The sequence below is a fragment of the Cherax quadricarinatus genome, chromosome 36 (assembly GCF_038502225.1).
Source record: "Cherax quadricarinatus isolate ZL_2023a chromosome 36, ASM3850222v1, whole genome shotgun sequence".
In the NCBI taxonomy this organism is placed as follows: Eukaryota; Metazoa; Arthropoda; class Malacostraca; order Decapoda; family Parastacidae; genus Cherax; species Cherax quadricarinatus.
The window spans coordinates 19779867-19804866 of NC_091327.1; the positions used below are offsets into that span (position 1 = coordinate 19779867).

The 25000-nt window shown below is 42.7% G+C and overlaps 1 protein-coding gene across 6 annotated transcripts in view; it reads right to left on the reverse strand.

Annotated features, from left to right (window-relative positions):
- The window catches only part of Slob (Slowpoke binding protein), a 347967-nt gene that overhangs the window by 18434 nt on the left and 304533 nt on the right, over nucleotides 1–25000 (reverse strand). For all 6 annotated transcript variants that reach the window (XM_053780233.2, XM_053780234.2, XM_053780238.2 and 3 more), the window contains exons 2-6: nucleotides 7310–7482; nucleotides 5981–6123; nucleotides 3701–3826; nucleotides 2008–2189; nucleotides 1282–1388 (exon numbers count right to left, since the gene is read on the reverse strand). In XM_053780233.2, the coding sequence (XP_053636208.1) occupies nucleotides 1282–1388; nucleotides 2008–2189; nucleotides 3701–3826; nucleotides 5981–6123; nucleotides 7310–7482 (731 nt within the window). The remainder of the gene's footprint in view (nucleotides 1–1281; nucleotides 1389–2007; nucleotides 2190–3700; nucleotides 3827–5980; nucleotides 6124–7309; nucleotides 7483–25000) is intronic.

The following is a 25000-nucleotide window of genomic DNA, read 5'->3' on the forward strand; positions in this document are numbered from 1 at the left end:
ATAACATGAAGCTGTTGGAGAATGGGAGGTAATTAAGTTCCATGTAAGGTACGAGAGAATCCATTCAATTCTTCTTCTTCTTCTTCTTCTTCTTCTTCTTCTTCTTCTTCTTCTTCTTCTTATTATTATTATTATTATTATTATTATTATTATTATTATTATTATTATTATTATTATTTGGAAATATGAGATAATCAAGTTAAATCTAAGAAGAGGATAACTACAGTTCCTTAGATCAAGAGAAAGAGTGTGAGAGTGGAGGGACAGTAGAGGAAAGTTAGGGACACAGAAGGGGGGAGTTAAGACGAAAAGAAGCAGATAACGAAAGAAAGCGTGAGAGAGTATGTGAAGAGCGGTGTGTGAAGAGGATTGTGGGAAGACTTGTATGTGTAGAGAGGTATAAAAGAAAGTTATCTGTGTCTGGTAACTGTTCCGGGGATTATGTTCCCCGGATCAGGCCTCCTCGGGTTGGAGTACATAATATACTAAATGTATATGAATACTGAATGTAAGTAGAAGCCTACAAGATTTTCCTGTCATTTTACGGGCTCATAACACCACAAAAATACTAGCAGTCCTGCAAGAGTGAAAATCTTTTAACAGAATTCTATTTCACATTCATTTGACAGGATAGTAGTACCTCCGTGAATAAGTGCTTTCTATCACATTACCACCTGCCGTGGTAGAATGGGGATATGCTCGGTATTTCGAGCTATAAATACTGCCCAGATCAATGCTGCCACACTTCATGACACATCATCATTGACCCCAACACCTAACATACGCCTTATAAAGCTAGCAGATTCTTGATAAACATCACACAGTCTCAACAAAGTTAATGGAAGTATCTACTTTTCCCATGTACGAGGAAACAACCAGGTTGCAGAGCAAGGTTTCGTTGAGAAAACGTTACGGTCTGTATAGAGCTTTATCGAGTCGTTTATGAAAACTCTAAACAAGGAAACGTTGTTCCAACAGAAACTTGATCTGCGACCTCGTTTTCTTCGTTCCTAGAAAAAAATGACAGTTACAGTAACTTTGTTTTGGCCATATTATCTTTAACACAATTTTGGTAGCCTCATCAGAGGCATATTTTGTTCGTTTAATTCATGTTACGAGCTAAGCCCATATGGGTCATTCAGCGCAAGACGTGGTGGAGGCTTCATCCTCCGTTTGCTGAGCACGAGAACACACGCGCTCCCTATTCGTACTCGCCTGTATGTCGATATCAGGTGTATAGAAAGCAGAGGCGAGGGAAGATTCTAGTGGTGGTAGACTTACCGAAGCAGACGGAGTCGATAGCGTCCCTATTGTCCCTGAGACGTCTCTTGATAATGGGGTAAATCCTGGAGGTGAGTCCCAGGAGTGTGTTCTCCACGCCTGAGAGTCTGTTGAAGAAGACAAGTACAAGTTACTGAGGAAGACATGGAGCAAGAGGGGTCGTTAGCTGGAGAAAAGGAGAGAGGTAGTGTATGGGAAATGTAGATAGAAGAGTGTTTGGAAATCTGTATCAAGGCTGTCAGCTGAGAATAACTATCTACTTCTACCTAGATTAAGAACTGTCGTGTATTATCTTCCTGCGTGGCTAAAATATAAAAAGGCAAACGGCGAGAGAGAGACTCATAGGAATGAATAATTGTAAAGACGGAGATAATTAGATTCAAATTTCAGAAGCATATGGAACAGGTGTCGGTCTGCCTATATGTATTTTAAATCTCTCTCTCTCTCTCTCTCTCTCTCTCTCTCTCTCTCTCTCTCTCTCTCTCTCTCTCTCTCTCTTTCCCTCTCTCTCTTAACAATTCGTAAATATATTTCATTTTTTGACCAAATTGACAAATATTATCCTACCGACCACAAGGATTACTGACACCGTAAGCAAGGCAGGGAGAAATTCCAATTTTTTCCACCACTCGGGAAATTCTTTTGTAGCAGTATATATGACGGCACCGCCCACTGCGTTACAGAGAAACACTCCTGAGGAAAGGACGATCCTCCTGAGAAACGTACCTGGCGACGCCGTTCTGGAGGACCACATTGCCGGAGTGAAGGTGTCCACAGGGAGGGAAGCCTCGGTCCTGGAGGAAGAGCAGTGCCTCCAACACCTGCCGTCCAAGCCGCTGAACCTGCCCCACTGGCAGACCTGCTGACCTCTGCTGGTATTTCTCACTCCAGTCGTCTTGCCAGTGACTCTGAAAACGCATTGTAGGTAAATATTATACAGGCCTGGGATGGATGGATTGGATGTATGTGTGTAAACATGTTTGGCAGAAGGTACTCAGTGTGGGTATGACAATCTAAGTAAAGGTAATTCCAGCACTGCCGGACGGAAACCTTCGAAGCTTCAGTAGGTACTTAATCCATACTGCAATGCTTGACGTAATCCCTATCGTACTACTGAAGTCTCCCATCTCGGGCTGATGTATTTCATTACTTTATGTGTGCAGCCCTTCCTTTGTGATGAAATACGACAAGGAAACACTTTATCGCAGCTAACCCGAAAACTGGTAAGGAAAATTGAACTTTTCAGTTCGCCCTGGTATATTATCAAGTCGTGAGTCGATGAATGGTCGAAGAGGAACCAAAACGTCGTCCAGTTTTCAATTACAATTTATGAGTTAGTTGTGCATATCTGACTATCGTATCCACAAGGGGAAAATTATAACCAACAGATCCATAACTCTCTTTAAAGGGGAAACTTGACCGGTTCCTCCTGATGGTCCCTGATCACCCAGGCTATGGAGCTTACGGTGGACTGTGTGCTACTAACACATAATAGGCTGAATAATCTGGCTAACAACAAGAAAGTGGGACTGGTCCTGGGAAACAATGACTCCCAGACCCTTCAACAGGTCAACCTACTTGAAGTCTACATGTAGGTTATTCCGAGGATCAACGCCCCCGCGGCCCGATCCATGACCAGGACTCCTGGTGGATCAGGGCCTGTTCAACGAGGCTGTTACCGCTGGCCGCACGTAGTCCAACGTACGAACCACAGCCCGGCTGATCCGGCACTGACTTTAGGTATCTGTCCAGCTCCCTTTTGAAGACAACCAGGGATCTATTGGAAATTCTTCTTATGGCTGGAGGGAGGCTGTTGAACAGTCTTGGGCCCCGGACACCTACTGTATTTTCTCTTAGTGTACTAATGGCGCCCCTGCTTTTCACTGGGCCTATGTTGCATCACCTGCCAAGTCTTTTGCTTTCGTAGGGAGTGATTTCTGTGTGCAAATTAAGGACCAGTTACTCCAGGAGCTTCCAGGTGTAGATTATGATGTATCTCTCTCGCTTGCGCTCCAGTGAGTACCAGTCAAGTGCTTCCAAGCGTTCCCAGTAGTTAAGGTGCTTGCTGGAACTGACATGTGCAGTAAAAGTTCTCTGTACATTCTCTAGATCTGCGATTTCACCTGCCTTGACTGGAGATGTTAATGTACAGCAGTGTTCCAGCCTAGAGAAAACAAGTGATTTAAAATGATCATCACTGGCTTGGCATTTCATGTCTTGAATGTTCTCATTATTCATCCTATCAGTTACCTCGTAGATGTGATAGTAGCATTATTGTGATCCCTGTAGATGGGATTCTCAGACATTACCACTCCCAGGTCCTTCACATTACTTTTCCGCTCTATTGTTTGATTAGACTTTGTAGTATACTCAGTTTTAGCTATTATTTCCTCCAGTAGTCAAACATCAAAATACTCACTCTGTATATGAGGTCCTTGAGAGTACCCTTGTTGTTGTGGGGAATCACAGTAATAACGTAGGTGCAAGACGAGATGTTGGCGAAGTCCACGTCCAACACCGGGTAGATGTAGGGATGGTGCAGCGCCTGAGGGAGACAAGGAGACACTTATCCCTGATTTGTCAACATTGTTATGGATGAGTGGAACATACTCCCTAGAAACACCAAGGAAGCAAGATAACTATAAGGGGAAATAAACCACGATTATTTTTACCTTACTTGTCGTCCTATTTCATTCATTTTTGGTTAAAATCACCGTACATGAAAGCATTGTCATAAAAGTTTTTAAAAAAATAGGTTGGAAAGGTACTGGACTGGGTGTAGGTGGGTGTGAATTGGCTCCGCCTAGCATGGGCCAGTAGGCCTGCTGCAGTGATGCAACATCTGGCGGAGACAGGGAGAAACGGATAACAGGAAAAATAATTCTCAGACTCTCGTTGGAGGTACCTCATCAAAGTACGGAAATTAATAAAATTACCTTAGCGTGAGAGAGAGAGAGAGAGAGAGAGAGAGAGAGAGAGAGAGAGAGAGAGAGAGAGAGAGAGAGAGAGAGAGAGAGAGAGAGAGAGAGAGAGAGAGAGAGAGAGAGAGAACTAACGTAAATCAAAGAAGGAAAAAGGAGAAAGCCAACACAAAGAATAATAAAACAGAGATACAAAGGAAGCAAGTGGTAACCTACAAGCACAAATTATCCCGCGCAACACTAAGCACATATGTTATTACACAAGAGAGGAGGCAAGACGCTGAGAACTAGAGCCTCTGGACTAACAAACGCACTTTACCGTGAGTGAGTCGCCTCTCTAATGAGAGACAAACACTCCACTTTGGTTCCACCGACACTCCTTTTTACCTCCTGGAAAATGCCATGCTGATGAGGGTAATTAACAGACTGTAAATTTTGACTGGAGTTGACACTTGGGAGACTTTATTTCTAGGATTTTTTTTTCATATACTCCGAATCTAGCCAAAAAATTTGGTTGAAACGGAACGATAAACGAAAAAAATATACTCGGAATCTAAGAAAAGAAAAAAATTTGGATGACATTGTACGATAAACAAAAGAAAAAATGATAAGGGATTTAAGTCCGTTTAAAGGTGTCCGAGTTGTCCCATATGAGTTAAAGGTGTAGTAGATATGTGGGTAAACAAGTGTGGTTGTTTAAGTGAATAATAAGGGTAATTAAGCGAGGAACATGTGCAATTATGGCGAGATAGGTGTAATTAAGTGAGTGAACAGGTATATTTATTTTATTGAAGGGGTGTAATTGAGCGAGTTACCGGATGTAATTGCTTGAGCGAATATGTGAAACTGTACGAGTAATCAGGTGTAATTATGCGATTGAACAGGTGTAATTAGGTGAAAACAAACGGATACAGCTGTGTGACTACAGTTGTAATTATGTAAGTAAACAGGTGTAAAGACCTGTGTGAGCACCATTGATCAAGAATAACTATGTCATGAAAAACAGATGTGAAACTCTCTCTCAAGCACCAGAGGATAACAAATCTGCAACACTTGGGAATCTTTATTCTTGAGTTGATGCATGAAACACATTTCCGGCACTTTGTAATAAAACTACCCAAGTGCGGCATTTGTATTTCGTTCAGCAACTTGTTGGTACTTCATACTGGTAGTTATATGAATGACCAAAGGAATACATGTATGTAAGTCTCGAGATATTTAAGCATTGGGGTTCTTTTCGCTTTATGCAGAGTCTTATCAAGACTTGAATGCAAAGTCTCTTACAAAGGCTAAAAATCTTAAGACTCGTTTACTTGGTGAAAGACTTCATTACTAAGGGTCTTTCTATTGGCGTAGATTCTCGCTCAGCAAAAGACATTGGTGTTATTTTATTTGTGGTTTAGAAAACCAATAAAATGGCAAATAAAATAGATATGCAACACTTGGGTTATCTTTATTCCCAATAAACAGTTATATTCGCCTACGTTCGTTGGAAAAGTTTGCTGCGCAGTTGACAATGAACATGCCTAGGTCTTGCGCATGTGAGTTACGTATCACAAGAAGCTGGGAGGGACAATTAATGGGTACTCACCTATTTGTAATTGCAGAGGTCGAGTCACAGCTCCTGTCCCCGCCTCTTCGCTGATCGCTATTAGGTCTCTCTTCCTGCTCCAAGACCTTTATCGTACCTCTTCTTAGTGGAATGATCTGGGTTACTAATAACTGGGTGACTAATAACTTCTGACCTCACAGACACAGCTAACGGGCAGTGAACTGACCTGGAAGAGCTCGACGAGGGCCTCACGTGTGCCCTGGGTGACGGGAAAGGGGCACTGCTCGTCGAAAGGCTGAAGCGTCATGAGACGGTCTGTCTTCACCGAGGCGTCCCGGATCATGAACCAGTTCTTGTCGATCCGCGAACCTGAGGAAGAAACAATGTACATGTGTGATAAGGGTGGGAGTACCCGCTAGTGGAGACAGGAGGTAATTTATGCTTGTGGTGTTCCAGTTTTCCAGTGTTTGATTGGCAGTAGCGGGTTCGCTGAATGGGTTTCAGTTATTTAGTTTCTCTTTCTAAGTTTCAGCAAGTTAGAATGTTTGTCTATGTCTGTCTCTGTCAGTCTTAACAGAAGTAGATAGTTCTTCTTAGCATATAGCCTCGGTGTGGACTCTAAAGTATTCTGCTGTCTTTTCCATGTACTCCTCTCTGTCTCTGTCTCTGTTTTTCTGTCTGTCTGTCTGTCTGTCTGTCTCTCTCTCTCTCTCTCTCTCTCTCTCTCTCTCTCTCTCTCTCTCTCTGTCTCTCTCTCTCTTTACCATTCTCCCGATTCTATTTGTCTCAGAATCTTTATCTCCCACTGTGACACGAATTCTGACAATTTAATGCTGCATCCTCTATGAATGTTTATTCGCAAAATGCGCGACTTGAGAACATAAACTTAACAAAGAGTCATTCATGACCTTATATGCGACAAAATGTCAGACTTATCTTGGAGTGCGCAGCACCATCATAGAACTCACATCTGATAAAACTTGACAAGGAACTGGAGAAATGCAGAGGTTGGCAGCGAGACTAGTTCTAGAGCGAAGGGACACGAACTGCGACGAGAAACTTTAGAAACCGAATCTGATGATTTTAGAGGTTAGGACTAGAGGAGGTGTTATATCAACACACCATATACTCAAGGGACGTGATAGGATACACAGAAATAAACTCTTTGAGTGGAGGGAAAGGGGTATACGAGGTACAGTTTAGGGAACACCCGAATCACTTAGAGGTCAGGAATTTTTTTTTTTTCAGCCTCTGGGTGGTCAGGAAGTGGAATGACCTAGAGGAAGCTGTAGTAGGCAGGCTCCATACACAGCCTAAGGAATGGATATGATAGGACCCACTCGGTTTGGAGGGACTGAACCATACGAGAGTTAAGAGGCAGGACAAGGAGTAGACATTAAGTCCCTGAAACACAAATAGGCACACGCGCGCTTACCTACACACTCGCATGCACACACACACGCACACACACACACACACACACACACACACACACACACACACACACACACACACACACACACACACACACACACACACACACACACACTCTCACCAATATCACGCAGGTGTTCGAGGAGGGAGTAACGCTGGTGACCTCTGAGATAACTCCGGGCAGCAAGGGCGGTGGTGTCTCTACTTGCTCCTCTGGCCGCCTTCCTCTCCATCTCCAGCCGCTCTCCGGCGCCCTCGTCCTCCAGGGCCGAGTACGAGTAACGCCCGCCATGTCTGCCGGGGAGGAGGAGATCAAGAGTTAGTGGTCTTAGCAACAACTTAAAGGGGGTAGAGTAGGACTAAAGGAAGTTAAAAGAACTTTTTGAAGGTTAGAGGATTAAGTCAAGTTGGTGTATAGAAACGAGTGATTGAAAATATGAAAAAATGCCACAGGAAAATAAGAAATGAAACCCGAGCGCTTTCATGTGCTTATACACATCTTTGAAGGAAGAGGATATGAATATATGAACATATATATTTAAGCATATGAAAGTGCTCAGGTTTTATTGGCTATGTTCATTGGTATTTTCATATATATATATATATATATATATATATATATATATATATATATATATATATATATATATATATATATATATAATTTATATAGGGAGGTGCCACCTCTGTAACTTTACTGGGGACCCTCATCCTCAGAGAAGACAATAAACGTACCTCAGGGAAAACTCCAGGTTCTCCCCGGAGCTGTTTGAATATTTTCTTCTCCTACCACCCCCTATACATGTATATATATATATATATATATATATATATATATATATATATATATATATATATATATATATATATATATATATATATATATATATATTATTATTTTTATTATTATTATTATTATTATTATTATTATTATTATTATCACACTGGCCGATTCCCACCAAGGCAGGGTGGCCCGAAAAAGAAAAACTTTCACCAACATTCACTCCATCACTGTCTTGCCAGAAGGGTGCTTTACACTACAGTTTTTAAACTGCAACATTAACACCCCTCCTTCAGAGTGCAGGCACTGTACTTCCCATCTCCAGGACTCAAGTCCGGCCTGCCGGTTTCCCTGAACCCCTTCATAAATGTTACTTTGCTCACACTCCAACAGCACTTCAAGTATTAAAAACCATTTGTCTCCATTCACTCCTATCAAACACGCTCACGCATGTCTGCTGGAAGTCCAAGCCCCTCGCACACAAAACCTCCTTTACCCCCTCCCTCCAACCTTTCCTAGGCCGACCCCTACCCCGCCTTCCTTCCACTACAGACTGATACACTCTTGAAGTCATTGTTTCGCTCCATTCTCTCTACATGTCCGAACCACCTCAACAACCCTTCCTCAGCCCTCTGGACAACAGTTTTGGTAATCCCGCACCTCCTCCTAACTTCCAAACTACGAATTCACTGCATTATATTCACACCACACATGCCCTCAGACATGACATCTCCACTGCCTCCAGCCTTCTCCTCGCTGCAACATTCATCACCCATGCTTCACACCCATATAAGAGCGTTGGTAAAACTATACTCTCATACATTCCCCTCTTTGCCTCCAAGGACAAAGTTCTTTGTCTCCACAGACTCCTAAGTGCACCACTCACCCTTTTCCCCTCATATATATATATATATATATATATATATATATATATATATATATATATATATATATATATATATATATATATATATATATATATATATATACGTGCGTGTGTGTGTGTGTGTGTATAACGTTGCTTATTCATTATAAAATTTAAGGATGGTGAGGGATAAATTAAACGTGACTGGAAGGTCCCGCAGACTTATTATTGAACGATATTACTTTTAATCGTAAGTTACGGATAAAATTTCTTACGGCCAGTTTTTTTTTCCTGTGGAGTGTGTGTGTGTGTGTGTGTGTGTGTGTCTGGTGTGTGTGTGTGGTGTGTGTGTGTGTGTGTGTGTGTGTGTGTGTTCAGCTGTGTTCAGCAGCTGGACTAAACACAGCTGGCGCTCAATATAACACTTTCGTCACTGCACTGAGCTATGACGAGCCCAGCTGAGTACAGCCTAGCTGAGCACAGCCCAGATGAGCACAGCCCAGCTGAGCACAGCCTAGCTGAGCACAGCCTAGTTGAGAACAGCCTAGCTGAGCACAGCGTAGCTAAGCACAGCCTAGCGGAGTACAGCCTAGCTGAGAACAGCCTAGCTGAGAACAGCCTAGCTGAGCACAGCCTAGCTGAGCACAGCCTAGCCGAGCACAGCCTACCTGAGCACAGCCTACCTGAGCGTGATAACTTGCAGGTGTTTCAATGGTAAACTCCAAGTCTTGGTAAAGTTTGAACAACGGAGTCTAGTGTGTCAATATTACTCTTGCATTCTTCACTGCCAGTAACTTGGTTAATTAATTTTATTAGTGACACATAGGCAGTTAAGTGATTAATAGGTTTCACCTAAGTAGTTAGAATTAATTTTTCAGCAGCAGTTAAGTGTCTGCATTTTGCCGGTACCAGTTAAGTGAATTTTTAATCTATTTAGCAGCACTTAAGTATTTAAGTGATATTTTACATTAAGCAGTTGCAGTTAAGTTGTTAAGTGTTTTCATTTTTCTTAGTCGGAAAACTGACTTATGTTTTCTTCAGTATGTCCGACTCAAACTATATTTAAATCAAAAGTGAGGACAGACTTATTTTTCGCCTTGTGGTCTACACAATATTGTTCTGGTCGGAACAGATTGTTCGTGCGTCTTCCACGGTCTCCAGAATTTGTCGATTTAGCAACGTTTACAGTGTGTCTCTGAAGGCACACGTTCAAGGCACGCTTTATTGAAACAACGTTTAGCTCACACACACACACACACACACACACACACACACACACACACACACACACACACACACACACACACACACACACACACACACACACACACACACATACGCACACACACCTGCATCATTTAACTCTGTGGTCATTATATAAATAATTGTTAATATTTTTGCTTGGCTTAAGATCTAGAAAATTCCTAAAATAATAATAATAATAATAATAATAATAATAATAATAATAATAATAATAATATTATTATTATTATAGTTATTATTATAGTTATTATTATTATTATTATTATTATTATTATTATTATTATTATTATTATTACTATTATTATTATTATTATTATTATTATTATTATTATTATTATTATTATTATTATTATTATTATTAATGTGCCCCTTTAGAGCATCCATTATATTTGGACTCCTTCTTTTCCTCGGATGAAACCTGATTACCCCTCAGTCTCCACTGATATTTTTTCGGGGTCTGACATTAGCATTTGCGACTGATGGAACATAAATCAACAAATACTGATTTATACTGGGAACCTGGCGCTATAAAGCAGGGCACTGGCCCACAAATCAGGTTCGTTGAACCATAAATCAGATCTTGGAGACACAACGCAGGTTTTGCTATGAGGACCCGTATAAACGGTTTAGAAAAACCGACAGGTTTATGAATGAGACACTTGTACAATATTTGTGTATCTTTATTCTTGGAAACATTTCGCGAGCCAGCGGATTCTTCAGTCCAATACCGAGAAGAACGGTGGAAACTGAAGAGGAAAATGAAGTAATCAGTCCCTCAACCTGGAACCGATAAATTCAGCACATCAGTCTTGAGAAAGTGACTGATGAATCGAACACATCTGTTCCAGGATTAGGGACTGATTACCTCAAACTCTCCTTCATCTTCCACCGCTCTTCTCTGTATTGGACTGAAGAAGCCACTGGTTAGCGAAACGTTTCGAGAATAAAGTTGCATACATGTTGCATAAGTGTCTCATTTATAAACACACAGGATCAGCAAGGTGATGTCAGCTAGGTAGTGTCAGCAAGGTAATGTCAGCCAGGTAGTGTCAGCAAGGCAGTGTCAGCCAGGTAGTGTCAGCAAGGCAATGTCAGTCAGGTAGTGTCAGCAAGGCAATGTCAGCCAGGTAGTATCAGCAAGGCAATGTCAGCCAGGTAGTGTCAGCAAGGCAGTGTCAGCCAGGTAGTGTCAGCAAGGCAATGTCAGCCAGGTAGTGTCAGCAAGGCAATGTCAGCCAGGTAGTATCAGCAAGGCAATGTCAGCCAGGTAGTGTCAGCAAGGCAGTGTCAGTCAGGTAGTGTCAGCAAGGCAATGTCAGCCAGGTAGTATCAGCAAGGCAATGTCAGCCAGGTAGTGTCAGCAAGGCACTATCAGCCAGGTAGTGTCAGCAAGGCAGTGTCAGCCAGGTAGTATCAGCAAGGCAATGTCAGCCAGGTAGTGTCAGCAAGGCACTATCAGCCAGGTAGTGTCAGCAAGGCAGTGTCAGCCAGGTAGTGTCAGCAAGGCAGTGTCATCCAGGTAGTGTCAGCAAGGCAATGTCAGCCAGGTAGTGTCAGCAAGGCAGTGTCAGCCAGATAGTGTCAGCAAGGCACTATCAGCCAGGTAGTGTCAGCTAGAATATATCACATATGCAGCTGATATCACTGAAACGTTAAACTCCTTCCCCTCCATCCCTTCTACCACCCCTCATCCTCCCAATCAACATCTTTCCCCTCACCTGTCATCTCAAACACCTGCTTCTACCACCACCACCACCTCCTCCCCCCCAACCCCTCAGCACGTGTTCACGGGGTCCTGTTGAAACCGTGCGCTATTGATTCCTCTCACCAGTGCCGCCTCACCCCCCTACTCTCACCCCACCCTCACCTCTCCCCTCGTCTCCCCCCTCGCCCCTCTGTCTCTTCTTTCCTCACCTCCCCCTCACCCGTCTCTCCCTCTTTCCTCGCCTCTCCCCTCATCCCTGAGCAAATGGAGTAATTAGTGGATAATGAAATGTCGATAAATGACATGTAAAGGAAACGAGAGGAAAAAAATTCAAGCAATATGAAGAACAAACAAAATGTTGATAGTTTCAAAGAGAGGGAAATAGAGAGAGAGAGAGAGAGAGAGAGAGAGAGAGAGAGAGAGAGAGAGAGAGAGAGAGAGAGAGAGAGAGAGATCTAGGAATTATTACTAACAAAAATATATCACTGGAAGAGCATGTAAATAAAACTGTCAGGATGTCATAGGTCACAACTGGCAAATCTGTTAAATAATTTACATTCATTAATAGAGACACTGACAAACATCTGTTTATAACACACATTTGGGCAGTTTGAAGATCTTTCTAACATTCTTCAGTTGTTAGCTAAAACATCCACATAAATCACTGAAAAAAGCGTTGAGGCTTACTACTTGAAATAAAATAATATGATTTAGCTTAATTTTTTCCCATAAAATGCAATTGTAGCAGCGGTTTCAATGGAGGAACTGTGTGGCGCTCACACCTTACAAAAACCATGTAGAGAAAAAAAATATGAAAATATCCAAGAGATATCCAAGAGGATTATGATGAGATACTGAAAGCACTGAAGATGCCAAGGTTGGCTGAGAGGAGGAAAAGAGGAGACATAACTACGAAGGTCATAAAAGTGCATGAAAGAGTAGAAAAAATCATGTTTCTTTGAACCTTCAACAGGGATAACAAGAGTTACAGTTGTAAATTGAGGGTAAAGTGGAGTTCCGCTCCTGTAGCAGCGAAGAGGTAATTACAAATTGGTTATTAAACACACCACACACACACACACACACACACACACACACACACACACACACACACACACACACACACACACACACACACACACACACACACATACACACACACACACACACACACACACACACAGACACACACACACACACATACACACACACACACACACACACACACACACACACACACACACACACACACACACACACGCACACACAAACACTGGAGGACAGGAGGGTTAGGGGAGACATGATAACGACATACAAAATATTGCGAGGAATAGATAAGGTGGACAGAGACAGGATTTTCCAGAGATGGGACACAGAAACAAAGGGTCACAACTGGAAGTTGAAGGCTCAGATGAGCCAAAGGGATGTTAGGAAGTATTTCTTCAGTCACAGAGTTGTCAGGAAGTGGAACAGTCGGGAAAGTGAGGTAGTGGAGGCAGGAACCATACATAGCTTTAAGACGAGGTATGATAAAGTTCATGGAGCAAGGAGAGAGAGGACCTAGTAGCGTTCAGTGAAGAGGCGGGGCCAGGAGCTGAGTCTCGACCCCTGTAACCACAATTAGACGAGTACAAATAGGTGAGTACATACACTTATAAGAAGGAAGACGACTGCTGAGGATCAAGTCATGAGGCTGAGGAACGATCGAGGATCACTAACAGAAGACGATAGAGAAATATCTAAATAATTAATGATGACAGGGATAATCAACAAAGAAAGAATGGAATTCATTTATCAGACGAGTAAATAGTGAAGCAACTGTAATGTTGGAGACAATCAAAACTGATGGGGCTCGTACACACACGTAGCCATGGATTATGAAAGAAGGAGCTGAAGAACTATGTGAGCCTATGGCACAGATTTACAATAAGTCGTTAGAGACGAGCAGAAAGACAGACAAGACGCACCGAATTAAAGACCAGTGCCATTGACATGTATACTGTCCAAGGCATTGGAAGAGATAATCAGGAATAAATTGGTGGAGCATCTGGAGAGATGGAACATCTTTTCTCAGAAATCCAGTGTGAATTTAAGGAAGGTAAGCGCTACTTCACTAACCTACTGGGGCTCAAACACTAACTCCCTCCATCCTTCCCTCCACTAACTCCCTCCATCCTTACCTCCACCAACTCCCTCCATCCTTCCCTCCACTGACTCCCTCCCTCCGTCCCTCTTCCACCTCTTACTTCTACACTAATGGATTACAAATGAGGTAGCTGGCCCACTCCCCTCCTTACTTTGTCGGCCAATTTCCTGCATTAGTACGTAATGCATAAAGTAAGTGATGAGAGAGAGAGAGAGAGAGAGAGAGAGAGAGAGAGAGAGAGAGAGAGAGAGAGAGAGAGAGAGAGAGAGAGAGAGAGAGAGAGAGAGAGAGAGAGAGAGAGAGAGAGAGAAACTTCAGAGAAATGACTGTTTCCTTACTCCTACATACACTGCGAAAGTTATATTAATCCCCTACCTTGTTTCAATATCTCAGACAGCCAGAAGACGCATTGTACTTCAGTAATGTAACATCAAACATGCAAAAACCACCCAGAAAAAAAAACAGCATTTTGAAAACAGACGAGAAAGAAAATGATGAATTTTCTTTATCCTTCCACTGGGATTCTCCCCAACACAGCAGAGACACAGAGCAATGTAACTGGGGAGAATTTAAGCGGAACTGAAGTCGCGTCACGTGACCACTGACTTAACTATGCCAGCCTTAAAAAAAATGTAAATGAACAGAGGTAGAATGGCAGTTCTCGGCTTGTGAAGGAACTCAAGGATATATTTTCTTAGTCTTTAATTGACCTGAGGTAAGACAACAGTTTTTATCCTGTCATCAGTCGCGTAGGATAAAAGTTTTTTTTTCCTGTAACTAAAATGAGACAGGATAAAAATTCTCAGCTTGAATTTGAAGTAAATATATTGAAGAATTAAGAGTCACAATACCTTACCTGGAACAATTCAGCAGAAACCAGCTGTGACTTAACAAAGGTCCTGGACCTTTGTTAAATCACAGAGATACGTTATCACAATGTTCGTGTCCTAAGTACATTTTTGTGGTGAACTAAGTAGGATAACAGCTCTTGGACTATGGATAACCTGAGGTAACAGCTCTTGGCTTGTAAGTAACCACGAGACTATTTCCATTGCGCACTTTATCCCACTTAAAAGAAATCATAATATTTCCTTCACACTCGTTCTCATTCATGCTCTTTCTCCTTCTTTATTCTCCCTTATCTGCTTTCATTTCCTATCCGTCTCCCCCTTTCCATCTCATTCTCTTCATTCCCTTCCTCCCTCTTCCTGTCCATTTCCTTCACTCCCCCTCCGTCTCCTTTCCCCCTCTTCTTTCTCTCCCTTCTTCCCTCCCTCCCTCTCCCTATCCTTCACTCACTATCCCCCGTCATTCATTCATTTCCTTCCTCCTACCTTTTACCTAAGGCCAAATACATAAGTTGTGGACAAAAAGAACAAACAAAAAATAAGAAGAACCCTTTAAATCGCACATGTGACAAAACCTCAAAACTCTACAAACTACATAAGAAAATTCTAAGGCAAACACTTAAATAGCAATCTCAAATGTTACAAAACTGTGCTGAACTGTCTACGTCTAAAACTGTCTACAAAACTTCAGTACACAAACTGTCCTAAGAACTGCTTGATAAAACTGTCCTATCAAAACTGTGCTAAAACTGTCGCTACAAAACTGTCGCTACAAAACTGTCGCTACAGAACTGTTGCTACAAAACTGTCGCTACAAAACTGTCGCTACAGAACTGTTGCTACAAAACTGTCGCTACAAAACTGTCGCTACAAAACTGTCGCTTCAGAACTGTCGCTACAAAACTGTCGCTACAAAACTGTCGCTACAAAACTGTCGCTACAGAACTGTTGCTACAAAACTGTCGCTACAAAACTGTCGCTACAAAACTGTCGCTTCAGAACTGTCGCTACAAAACTGTCGCTACAAAACTGTCGCTACAAAACTGTCGCTACAAAACTGTCGCTACAGAACTGTTGCTACAAAACTGTCGCTACAAAACTGTCGCTACAGAACTGTTGCTACAAAACTGTCGCTACAAAACTGTCGCTACAGAACTGTTGCTACAAAACTGTCGCTACAGAACTGTCGCTACGGAACTGTTGCTACAAAACTGTCGCTACAGAACTGTTGCTACAAAACTGTCGCTACAGAACTGTCGCTACGGAACTGTTGCTACAAAACTGTCGCTACAGAACTGTTGCTACAAAACTGTCGCTACAGAACTGTCGCTACAAAACTGTCGCTACAGAACTGTTGCTACAAAACTGTCGCTTCAGAACTGGTGCTACAAAACTGTCGCTACAGAACTGTCGCTACAAAAGTGTCGCTACAGAACTGGTGCTACAAAACTGTCGCTACAGAACTGTCGCTACAAAAGTGTCGCTACAGAACTGTCGCTACAAAACTGTCGCTACAAAACTGTCGCTACAGAACTGTCGCTACAAAACTATAGCTACAGAACTGTCGCTACAAAACTGCCGCTACAGAACTGTTGCTACAAAACTGTCGCTACAGAACTGTTGCTACAAAACTGTCGCTACAGAACTGTTGCCACAAAACTATAGCTACAGAACTGGTGTTACAAAACTGTCGCTACAGAACTGTCGCTACAAAACTGTCGCTAAAGAACTGTTGCTACAAAACTGTCGCTACAGAACTGTTGCCACAAAACTATAGCTACAGAACTGGTGTTACAAAACTGTCGTTACAGAACTGTCGCTACAAAACTGTCGCTACAGAACTGTTGCTACAAAACTGTCGCTACAGAACTGTTGCCACAAAACTATAGCTACAGAACTGGTGTTACAAAACTGTCGCTACAGAACTGTTGCTACAAAACTGTCGCTACAGAACTGTTGCCACAAAACTATAGCTACAGAACTGGTGTTACAAAACTGTCGCTACAGAACTGTCGCTACAAAACTATAGCTACAGAACTGTCGCTACAAAACTATAGCTACAGAACTGGTGTTACAAAACTGTCGCTACAGAACTGTTGCTACAAAACTGTCGCTACAGAACTGTTGCCACAAAACTATAGCTACAGAACTGGTGTTACAAAACTGTCGCTACAGAACTGTTGCTACAAAACTGTCGCTACAGAACTGTCGCTACAAAACTATAGCTACAGAACTGTCGCTACAAAACTGTCGCTACAAAACTGTCGCTACAAAACTGTCGCTACAAAACTGTCGCTACAAAACTGTCGCTACAAAACTGTCACTACAAAACTGTCGCTACAAAACTGTCGCTACAAAACTGTCACTACAAAACTGTCGCTACAAAACTGTCGCTACAAAACTGTCGCAACAAAACTGTCGCTACAAAACTGTCGCTACAAAACTGTCGCTACAGAACTGTCGCTACAAAACTGTCGCTACAAAACTGTCGCTACAAAACTGTCGCTACAAAACTGTCGCTACAAAACTGTCGCTACAAAACTGTCGCTACAGAACTGTCGCTACAAAACTGTCGCTACAAAACTGTCGCTACAAAACTGTCGCTACAAAACTGTCGCTACAAAACTGTCGCTACAAAACTGTCGCTACAAAACTGTCGCTACAGAACTGTCGCTACAAAACTGTCGCTACAAAACTGTCGCTACAAAACTGTCGCTACAAAACTGTCGCTACAAAACTGTCGCTACAAAACTGTCGCTACAAAACTGTCGCTACAAAACTGTCGCTACAGAACTGTCGCTACAAAACTGTCGCTACAAAACTGTCGCTACAAAACTGTCGCTACAAAACTGTCGCTACAAAACTGTCGCTACAAAACTGTCGCTACAAAACTGTCGCTACAGAACTGTCGCTACAAAACTGTCGCTACAAAACTGTCGCTACAAAACTGTCGCTACAAAACTGTCGCTACAAAACTGTCGCTATCTCATGAGAACTACAAACTTTGTCTCTCAGATTTTGCAGTCTTAAAAATTACAAAGGTCTCTAATAATATTTCATTCCATGTGTATATATGTCGTGACGAACAGGTAAAACTTGCGATTTTGGCCCAAATAAAAACGGTCTTCTTGCCGAATAATGTGTGTGTGTGTGCTCACCTAATTGTACTCACCTAATTGTGGTTGCAGGGGTCGAGACTCAGCTCCTGGCCCCGCCTCTTCACTGATCGCTACTAGGTCCTCTCTCTCTCTGCTTCCTGAGCTGTATCATACCTCTTCTTAAAACTATGTATGGTTCCTGCCTCCACTACTTCACTTGCTAGGCTATTCCACTTGCTGACAACTCTATGACTGAAGAAATGCTTCCTAACGTCCCTGTGACTCGTCTGAGTCTTCAGCTTCCAGTTGTGACCCCTTGTCCCTGTGTCCCCTCTGTGTGTGTGTGTGTGTGTGTGTGTGTGTGTGTGTGTGTGTGTGTGTGTGTGTGTGTGTGTGTGTGTGTGTGTGTGTGTGTGTGTGTGTGTGTGTGTGTACGTGTGTGTGTGTGTGTGTGTGTGTGTGTGTGTGTGTGTGTGTGTGTGTGTGTGTGTGTGTGTGTGTGTGTGTGTGTGTGTGTGTGTGTGTGTGTGTGTACGTGTGTACGTGTGTGTGTGTGTGTGTGTGTGTGTTTGTGAATGTGTGTGTGTGTGTGTGTGTGTGTGTGTGTGTGTGTGTGTGTGTCGAAGTACTCTGGCTCGACTCCATTTCTTTGTCGTTAATAAATTTCAATTTCGTTATAAATTTTGAAAAGACGGAAGGAGGGTAAGAAGAAGAATCGAGGATCACCAGAGAGGTAGAAAGAGCAGCGGGAAGAAGAGGAGAAGAATAGGAACAAGAGGAACAAGATGAGGAAGAAGATGAGGCAATATACAGTTTATTGTTCTCTTCTCTTCCAAAGTCTCCCCTTAATAATTTACTTTTAAATGATTTGGTGTGACGCAAATTTGTCATGACGCAAATTTGTCATGACGCAAACACGCATACATACGATTACAACATTGTGTAATTTGGCTCTGACGTGATTTTGAACAATACGAATTGACGGAATTAATAAGGGTAGTAGAATTGATGCGGGTAGTTCAATTGATAAGGGTTGTTGAATTGATACAGATAGTAGAATTGATGCGGATAGTAGAATTGATGAGGGTAGTAAATTTCCTCCTCTACCAGGAGCAGCAGTCATTGCCCCCACAAAAGTGTCTTGCTAGGAGCACCTCTGGGAAGCAATGCCATTGACACAATTATCAGGAAGAAATTGGAAGAGTTGAGGAGAATGGAACAACGAATAGGCAATCTGGACACCTACGATACCTTGTACCTTCTCACAAAGTGCTTGAGTGTGCCCAGGTTGACATATTTCCTAAGATGTGCACCTTCATATGATAACCCTATACTGCACGATTATGACAGTATCCTGAGGCAGATTTTTACGAAAGTACTTAACCTTACTCTAGAAGACGGGCAGTGGAACCAAGCTACACTTCCAGTCAGACTAGGAGGCATTGGTGTCCGCAAGTCATCACAGATTGCGCTACCTGCTTTTCTGTCCTCATGTATTGCATCCAGAGGACTTGTAGCAGCGATTCTCCCTGAACGTCTTAGGGACAAGATTGGAGTCCAGGACCAAAAGTTCATTGACGGAGTCATGATCTGGGATAATCTAACAGGCTTTGAAACCAGACCTGCTTCCCCCAACAACTACAAGCAATCGCACTGGGATGGTCCAATAGTGGAAAATATAGCCTTAACAATGCTTCAGAGTGTTTCAGGGAAGGATAGAGCCCGACTCCTGCAGTGAGAGCCCCTCATGCAGGGGACTTTCTGTTGGCTGTTCCCAACTCCAGCCTTGGCACACGCCTCGACCCACAGACCATCCACATTGGTGTTGCCCTTCGACTTGCCGCCCCTATTCTCGCCGAACACAGGTGTATTTGTGGCAGTGAAGCAGCAGACCGATTCGGGTACCATGGTCTTGTGTGCCGTAAATCCGAGGGAAAGATTGCAAGACATGAGGAGGTTAATAACATTATCAAGGGGAGCCTCACAACAGCCGGATGCCCAGCAGTAAGGGAGCCACCCCAGCTATGCAGATTTGATGGCAGCCAGAAGCGTCCAGATGGTATCACCCTTCAAGCCTGGACAGACGGGAAGCAGGTGGTGTGGGATTACACATGTGCATCTACCTTGGCTGATACCTATCTCCAATACACCAGGGAGGAAGGAGGGGCAGCTGCCAGCTTCAGGGAGTCCCAGAAGTCTAGAAAATATGGAGAACTTGCCCATCACTATATGTTTGTTCCCATAGGCTGAGAGACCCTTGGCTCATGGGGAAAGAATGCATCTTAATTCCTTAAGGAGCTGGGAAAAAGACTCATCAGGGTAACTAGGGCTCCCAGGGCAGCTAGTTTTCTGTTCCAGCGGCTCAGTGCGGCTGTTCAAAGGGGTAATGCCTGCTGTATTTTGGGCACACGCCCCAGCTCTGAGGAGCTGGATGAGATTTTCGCCTATAATCGGTGATACACACGTAACAACATGTACCGTATATGCCACCATTATATCAACAATGTATCTCTTAAATCTTTTGTACCATATTATGTAATTAAATATTCCACAAAACAAACTCACAAACATCATCCTATAATTGGCTCGGCCTTGGCTGGAATTTATCGTATCGCTGCAATTACTATAATTTGCGTCTTCTTTAAAGATGTATAATTTAAAACTATAATTATCATTATTACTAACATAAATGTAGAGCTCTCTAAGCTTATTGCAGCTCACCCAAAATACGCTAGAATATGCGTATTTATTTTCATTTACAAATGCATGCAAATACATTTATATGTGTATAATACATGTGTATACAAGTAAATGTATACAAATAAATGAATGTGTATAACTTAATGAAGGAGCTCATTTAATGGATTAAAAAAAAATGTAGGGATTTTTAGTTATAATTAAAAAAAAATGTTGAAATAGCTGAATTGCAAAATTAATATTTAGAAAAAAATAAAAACGACATAATTTGACTAAAGAAATAGCAGCTGACTCTTGTGACGTCATAGGTAAATAAATGCAGTTAGAGTGACGTCATAGTTGACGTATTCTAGTGACGTCATTGACATAAATAATTCATTCTGTACTTACTGAGAACCCAGCTGGAAGTATTGACATTTTCTACCTCTCTCGTAGTCTTTCCTTCTCTCTCTCTCTCTCTTTCTCTCTCTCTCTCTCTTTCTCTCTCTCTCTCTCTCTCTTACCTTCCTCTCTTCCCTCCTTCATTCCCTTTCTTGTCTCCGTTCCTCCTTTACTTACCTCTTTCCTACCTGCTTTCCTACCTGCCTTCCTACCTGCCTTCCTACCTACCTTCCTACCTGCCTTCCTACCTGCCTTCCTACCTGCCTTCCTACCTGCCTTCCTACCTGCCTTCCTACCTGCCTTCCTACCTGCCTTCCTACCTGCCTTCCTACCTGCCTTCCTACCTGCCTTCCTACCTGCCTTCCTACCTTCCTTCCTACCTGCCTTCCTACCTGCCTTCCTACCTGCCTTCCTACCTGCCTTCCTACCTGCCTTCCTACCTGCCTTCCTACCTGCCTTCCTACCTGCCTTCCTACCTGCCTTCCTACCTGCCTTCCTACCTGCCTTCCTACCTGCCTTCCTACCTGCCTTCCTACCTTCCTACCTGCCTTCCTACCTGCCTTCCTACCTTCCTTCCTACCTGCCTTCCTTCTTTCCCTTCTATCTGCCTCCCTAGCTTCCTTCCTTCCTTCCTATCTGCCTTCCCAGCTTCCTTCCTTCCTTCGTACCTGCCTTCCTGCCTTCCTTCCTACCTGCCTTCCTACCTTCCTTCCTACCTGCCTTCCTACCTTCCTCCCTACCTTCCTTCCTACCTGCCTTCTTTCATGTCTTGTTGACGTATGACTTCCTTCTCGATATTCTTCTCTCCACAACACCAGTGTTAACATTCAGGAAACTGACTCGCTTCATTCTTACTAATCTTTCCCCTTGTTCTTCCCTGCCTCACTCTTCTCCTAAATTCTTATCCAGTGTCGCCTTCTCCCCTCGTCAGACATCTATGTCTCTCTGTAATTCTCGTACGTCTTCTTCTCTTTCTTCACCTATTTCTCTCATTTCTTATTTATCTCCACTTTTAGTTCATGTTCTTCTCCTTAGTCTCTTTATCCTAGATTAGGAACATATAAATCTAAGCAAAGATGTAAATAGAATGAAGTCACAGCTACACTAAGATTAGGCCAATTATGGTCCAAGAGTGGACCATGGATTTGCAAAGGGTCCAACAAGCGAGGGCCATTTGTGGACCCAAGAATGAATAATAATGGGTAATAGATGGAATAATGATTTAAAAAGAGCAGAACTTGGATGAACCAAGGCTTTAACAAGAATGAACCATTAGGTGGACCAGTGCTAGAACAAGAATGAACCGCTAGGTGAACCAAGGCTGGAACAAGAATGAACCATTAGGTGAACCAAGGCTGGAACAAGAATGGAACATGGACATACACTGAAGAGAACCAAGGACAAAACATGGGATTACACAGACAAAGGAAGCACTAATAACAGATTAAGGGAGAACTAATGGAAGATTAATAATATACTAAAGATCAACAATGTGTGAATAAAGGGAGGACAAATAACAAAGGGTGAATAAAATAGAATAAAGAGTATTCCATAGATAGAGGAAGGACAGACTAAGGATGAAATTAGGAGGTGGATCAAGGGTAGATTATTGTTTTAAATTTACAGAGTGCGCTCTACCCGTTGAGCTAAAGTAGAACAGAGAGTTGAACTGGGATAGGATGGAACAATGGGTGGACCCAGGATGGAACAATGGGTGGACCCAGGATGGAACAATGGGTGGACCCAGGATGGAACAATGGGTGGACCCAGGATGGAACAACGGGTGGACCCAGGATGGAACAACGGGTGGACCCAGGATGGAACAACGGGTGGACCCAGGATGGAACAATGGGTGGACCCAGGATGGAACAACGGGTGGACCCAGGATGGAACAATGGGTGGACCCAGGATGGAACAACGGGTGGACCCAGGATGGAACAACGGGTGGACCCAGGATGGAACAACGGGTGGACCCAGGATGGAACAACGGGCGGACCCAGGATGGAACAACAGGTGGACCCAGGGTGGAACAACGGGTGGACCCAGGATGGAACAACGGGTGGACCCAGGATGGAACAACGGGTGGACCCAGGATGGAACAACGGGTGGACCCAGGATGGAACAACGGGTGGACCCAGGATGGAACAACGGGTGGACCCAGGATGGAACAATGGGTGGACCCAGGATGAAACAATGGGTGGACGCAGGATGGAACAACGGGTGGACCCAGGATGGAACAATGGGTGGACCCAGGATGAAACAATGGGTGGACGCAGGATGGAACAACGGGTGGACCCAGGATGGAACAACGGGTGGACCCAGGATGGAACAACGGGTGGACCCAGGATGGAACAACCGGTGGACCCAGGATGGAACAATGGGTGGACCCAGGATGGAACAACAGGTGGACTCAGGATGGAACAACGGGTGGACCCAGGATGGAACAATGGGTGGAGCCAGGATGGAACAACGGGTGGACCCAGGATGGAACAATGGGTGGACCCAGGAGGAACAACGGGTGGACCCAGGATATACTGCCACAGCTGGGCTTTTAAGACAATTTACGTGTCGGAAACACGAACGTAACTCAGTTTGGTGGAAGTTAGCCAGGGTGGAGGAGACTGTGAAAAGAGGGAAAGCACTCCAACGCATTTACACAGTCTCCACACGCACTCTGCTCACACTCTCTCCACATGCAGTCTATAAGGCACTCTCCACACACACTTACTAATGCCGCCTCCCTCCACATCTCACCTACTCACAATACCTGAATCTCACGCCTGTGATATTATCAGTCTCGACGGATTGTCAACCCTCGCAGCCCGACCTGAGGTCAGGCTTCCCTGTTGCTTGCCTGTTCAACCAGACTTCTGCTGTTAGCGGCACGCTGGCTCCCATTTCCACCAGAGTCTAACTGATCTGGCTCTTGGGTGAGGAAGTAGTTCAGTCTCCTCTTGAAGACCTCTATATTTTTGTCCAGCAATATATCTGATATCTGGCAGTTGAAAGTTGAATAATCTAGACTAACGGATGTTGACACAGTGCTCTCATATCGTGTCCATGGAGTCCCTGCTATTCACTCTGTGTATATTACACTTCCACTCATAACTCTTACTACAGTATATTGTTATTGCAGAGTGCAGATTTAAGACCAGGTCCTAAAGTAACTATCATCAACTGTTTCTCCAGACAGTACACTCCAAGTGCTTTGACATGTTCCAAGTGGTTTAAATGTTATATTTGCTCTATCCGGCCAATAAACTAGCTTTGAAAAACTAAAATTTTCTCAGCTCTAATATCACTCGTGCCTTAAACTGAGTTGTGAGCACAGAACAACATTGTAGACGCAAGAACACAAGTGATCTGGACAACAACATTCCCACTGACGCTATTTCCCTTTGTTTTTTTAAGGTTCTCATTATCCAGTTGGTAATTTTTCTGTCCTCTACTTTATTTGTTATACTGTGTTCTATAAATAACTGGTTTGTAGAACCTTTATATAAACAAATTGCCCTAAACCTTAACCAAAAAAATAAAATTTTCATTCTAGAAGGCAACTGGTGATAATTCAGTTATTGGCAAATTATTCAGAGTTGTTCATTGTGATTTCTTTTGAGAAAATGGTAATATTTTTCTGCGTTACTCTACGTATGAAAATATACATATAAAGGTATGTGACCTCCTCCCCCATAGTATATATATGTATATGTATGTATATATATATATATATATATATATATATATATATATATATATATATATATATATATATATATATATATATACATATATGTATATATATATATATATATATATATATATATATATATATATATATATATATATATATATATATATATATATATATATATATATATATATATATATATATATATATATATATATATATATATATATATATATATATATATATATATATATATATATATATATATATATATATATTATATTTCAAGCACAAGTAACGATTCAAGGCGTCTGGCATCTGGCCGTAAACATACTCAACA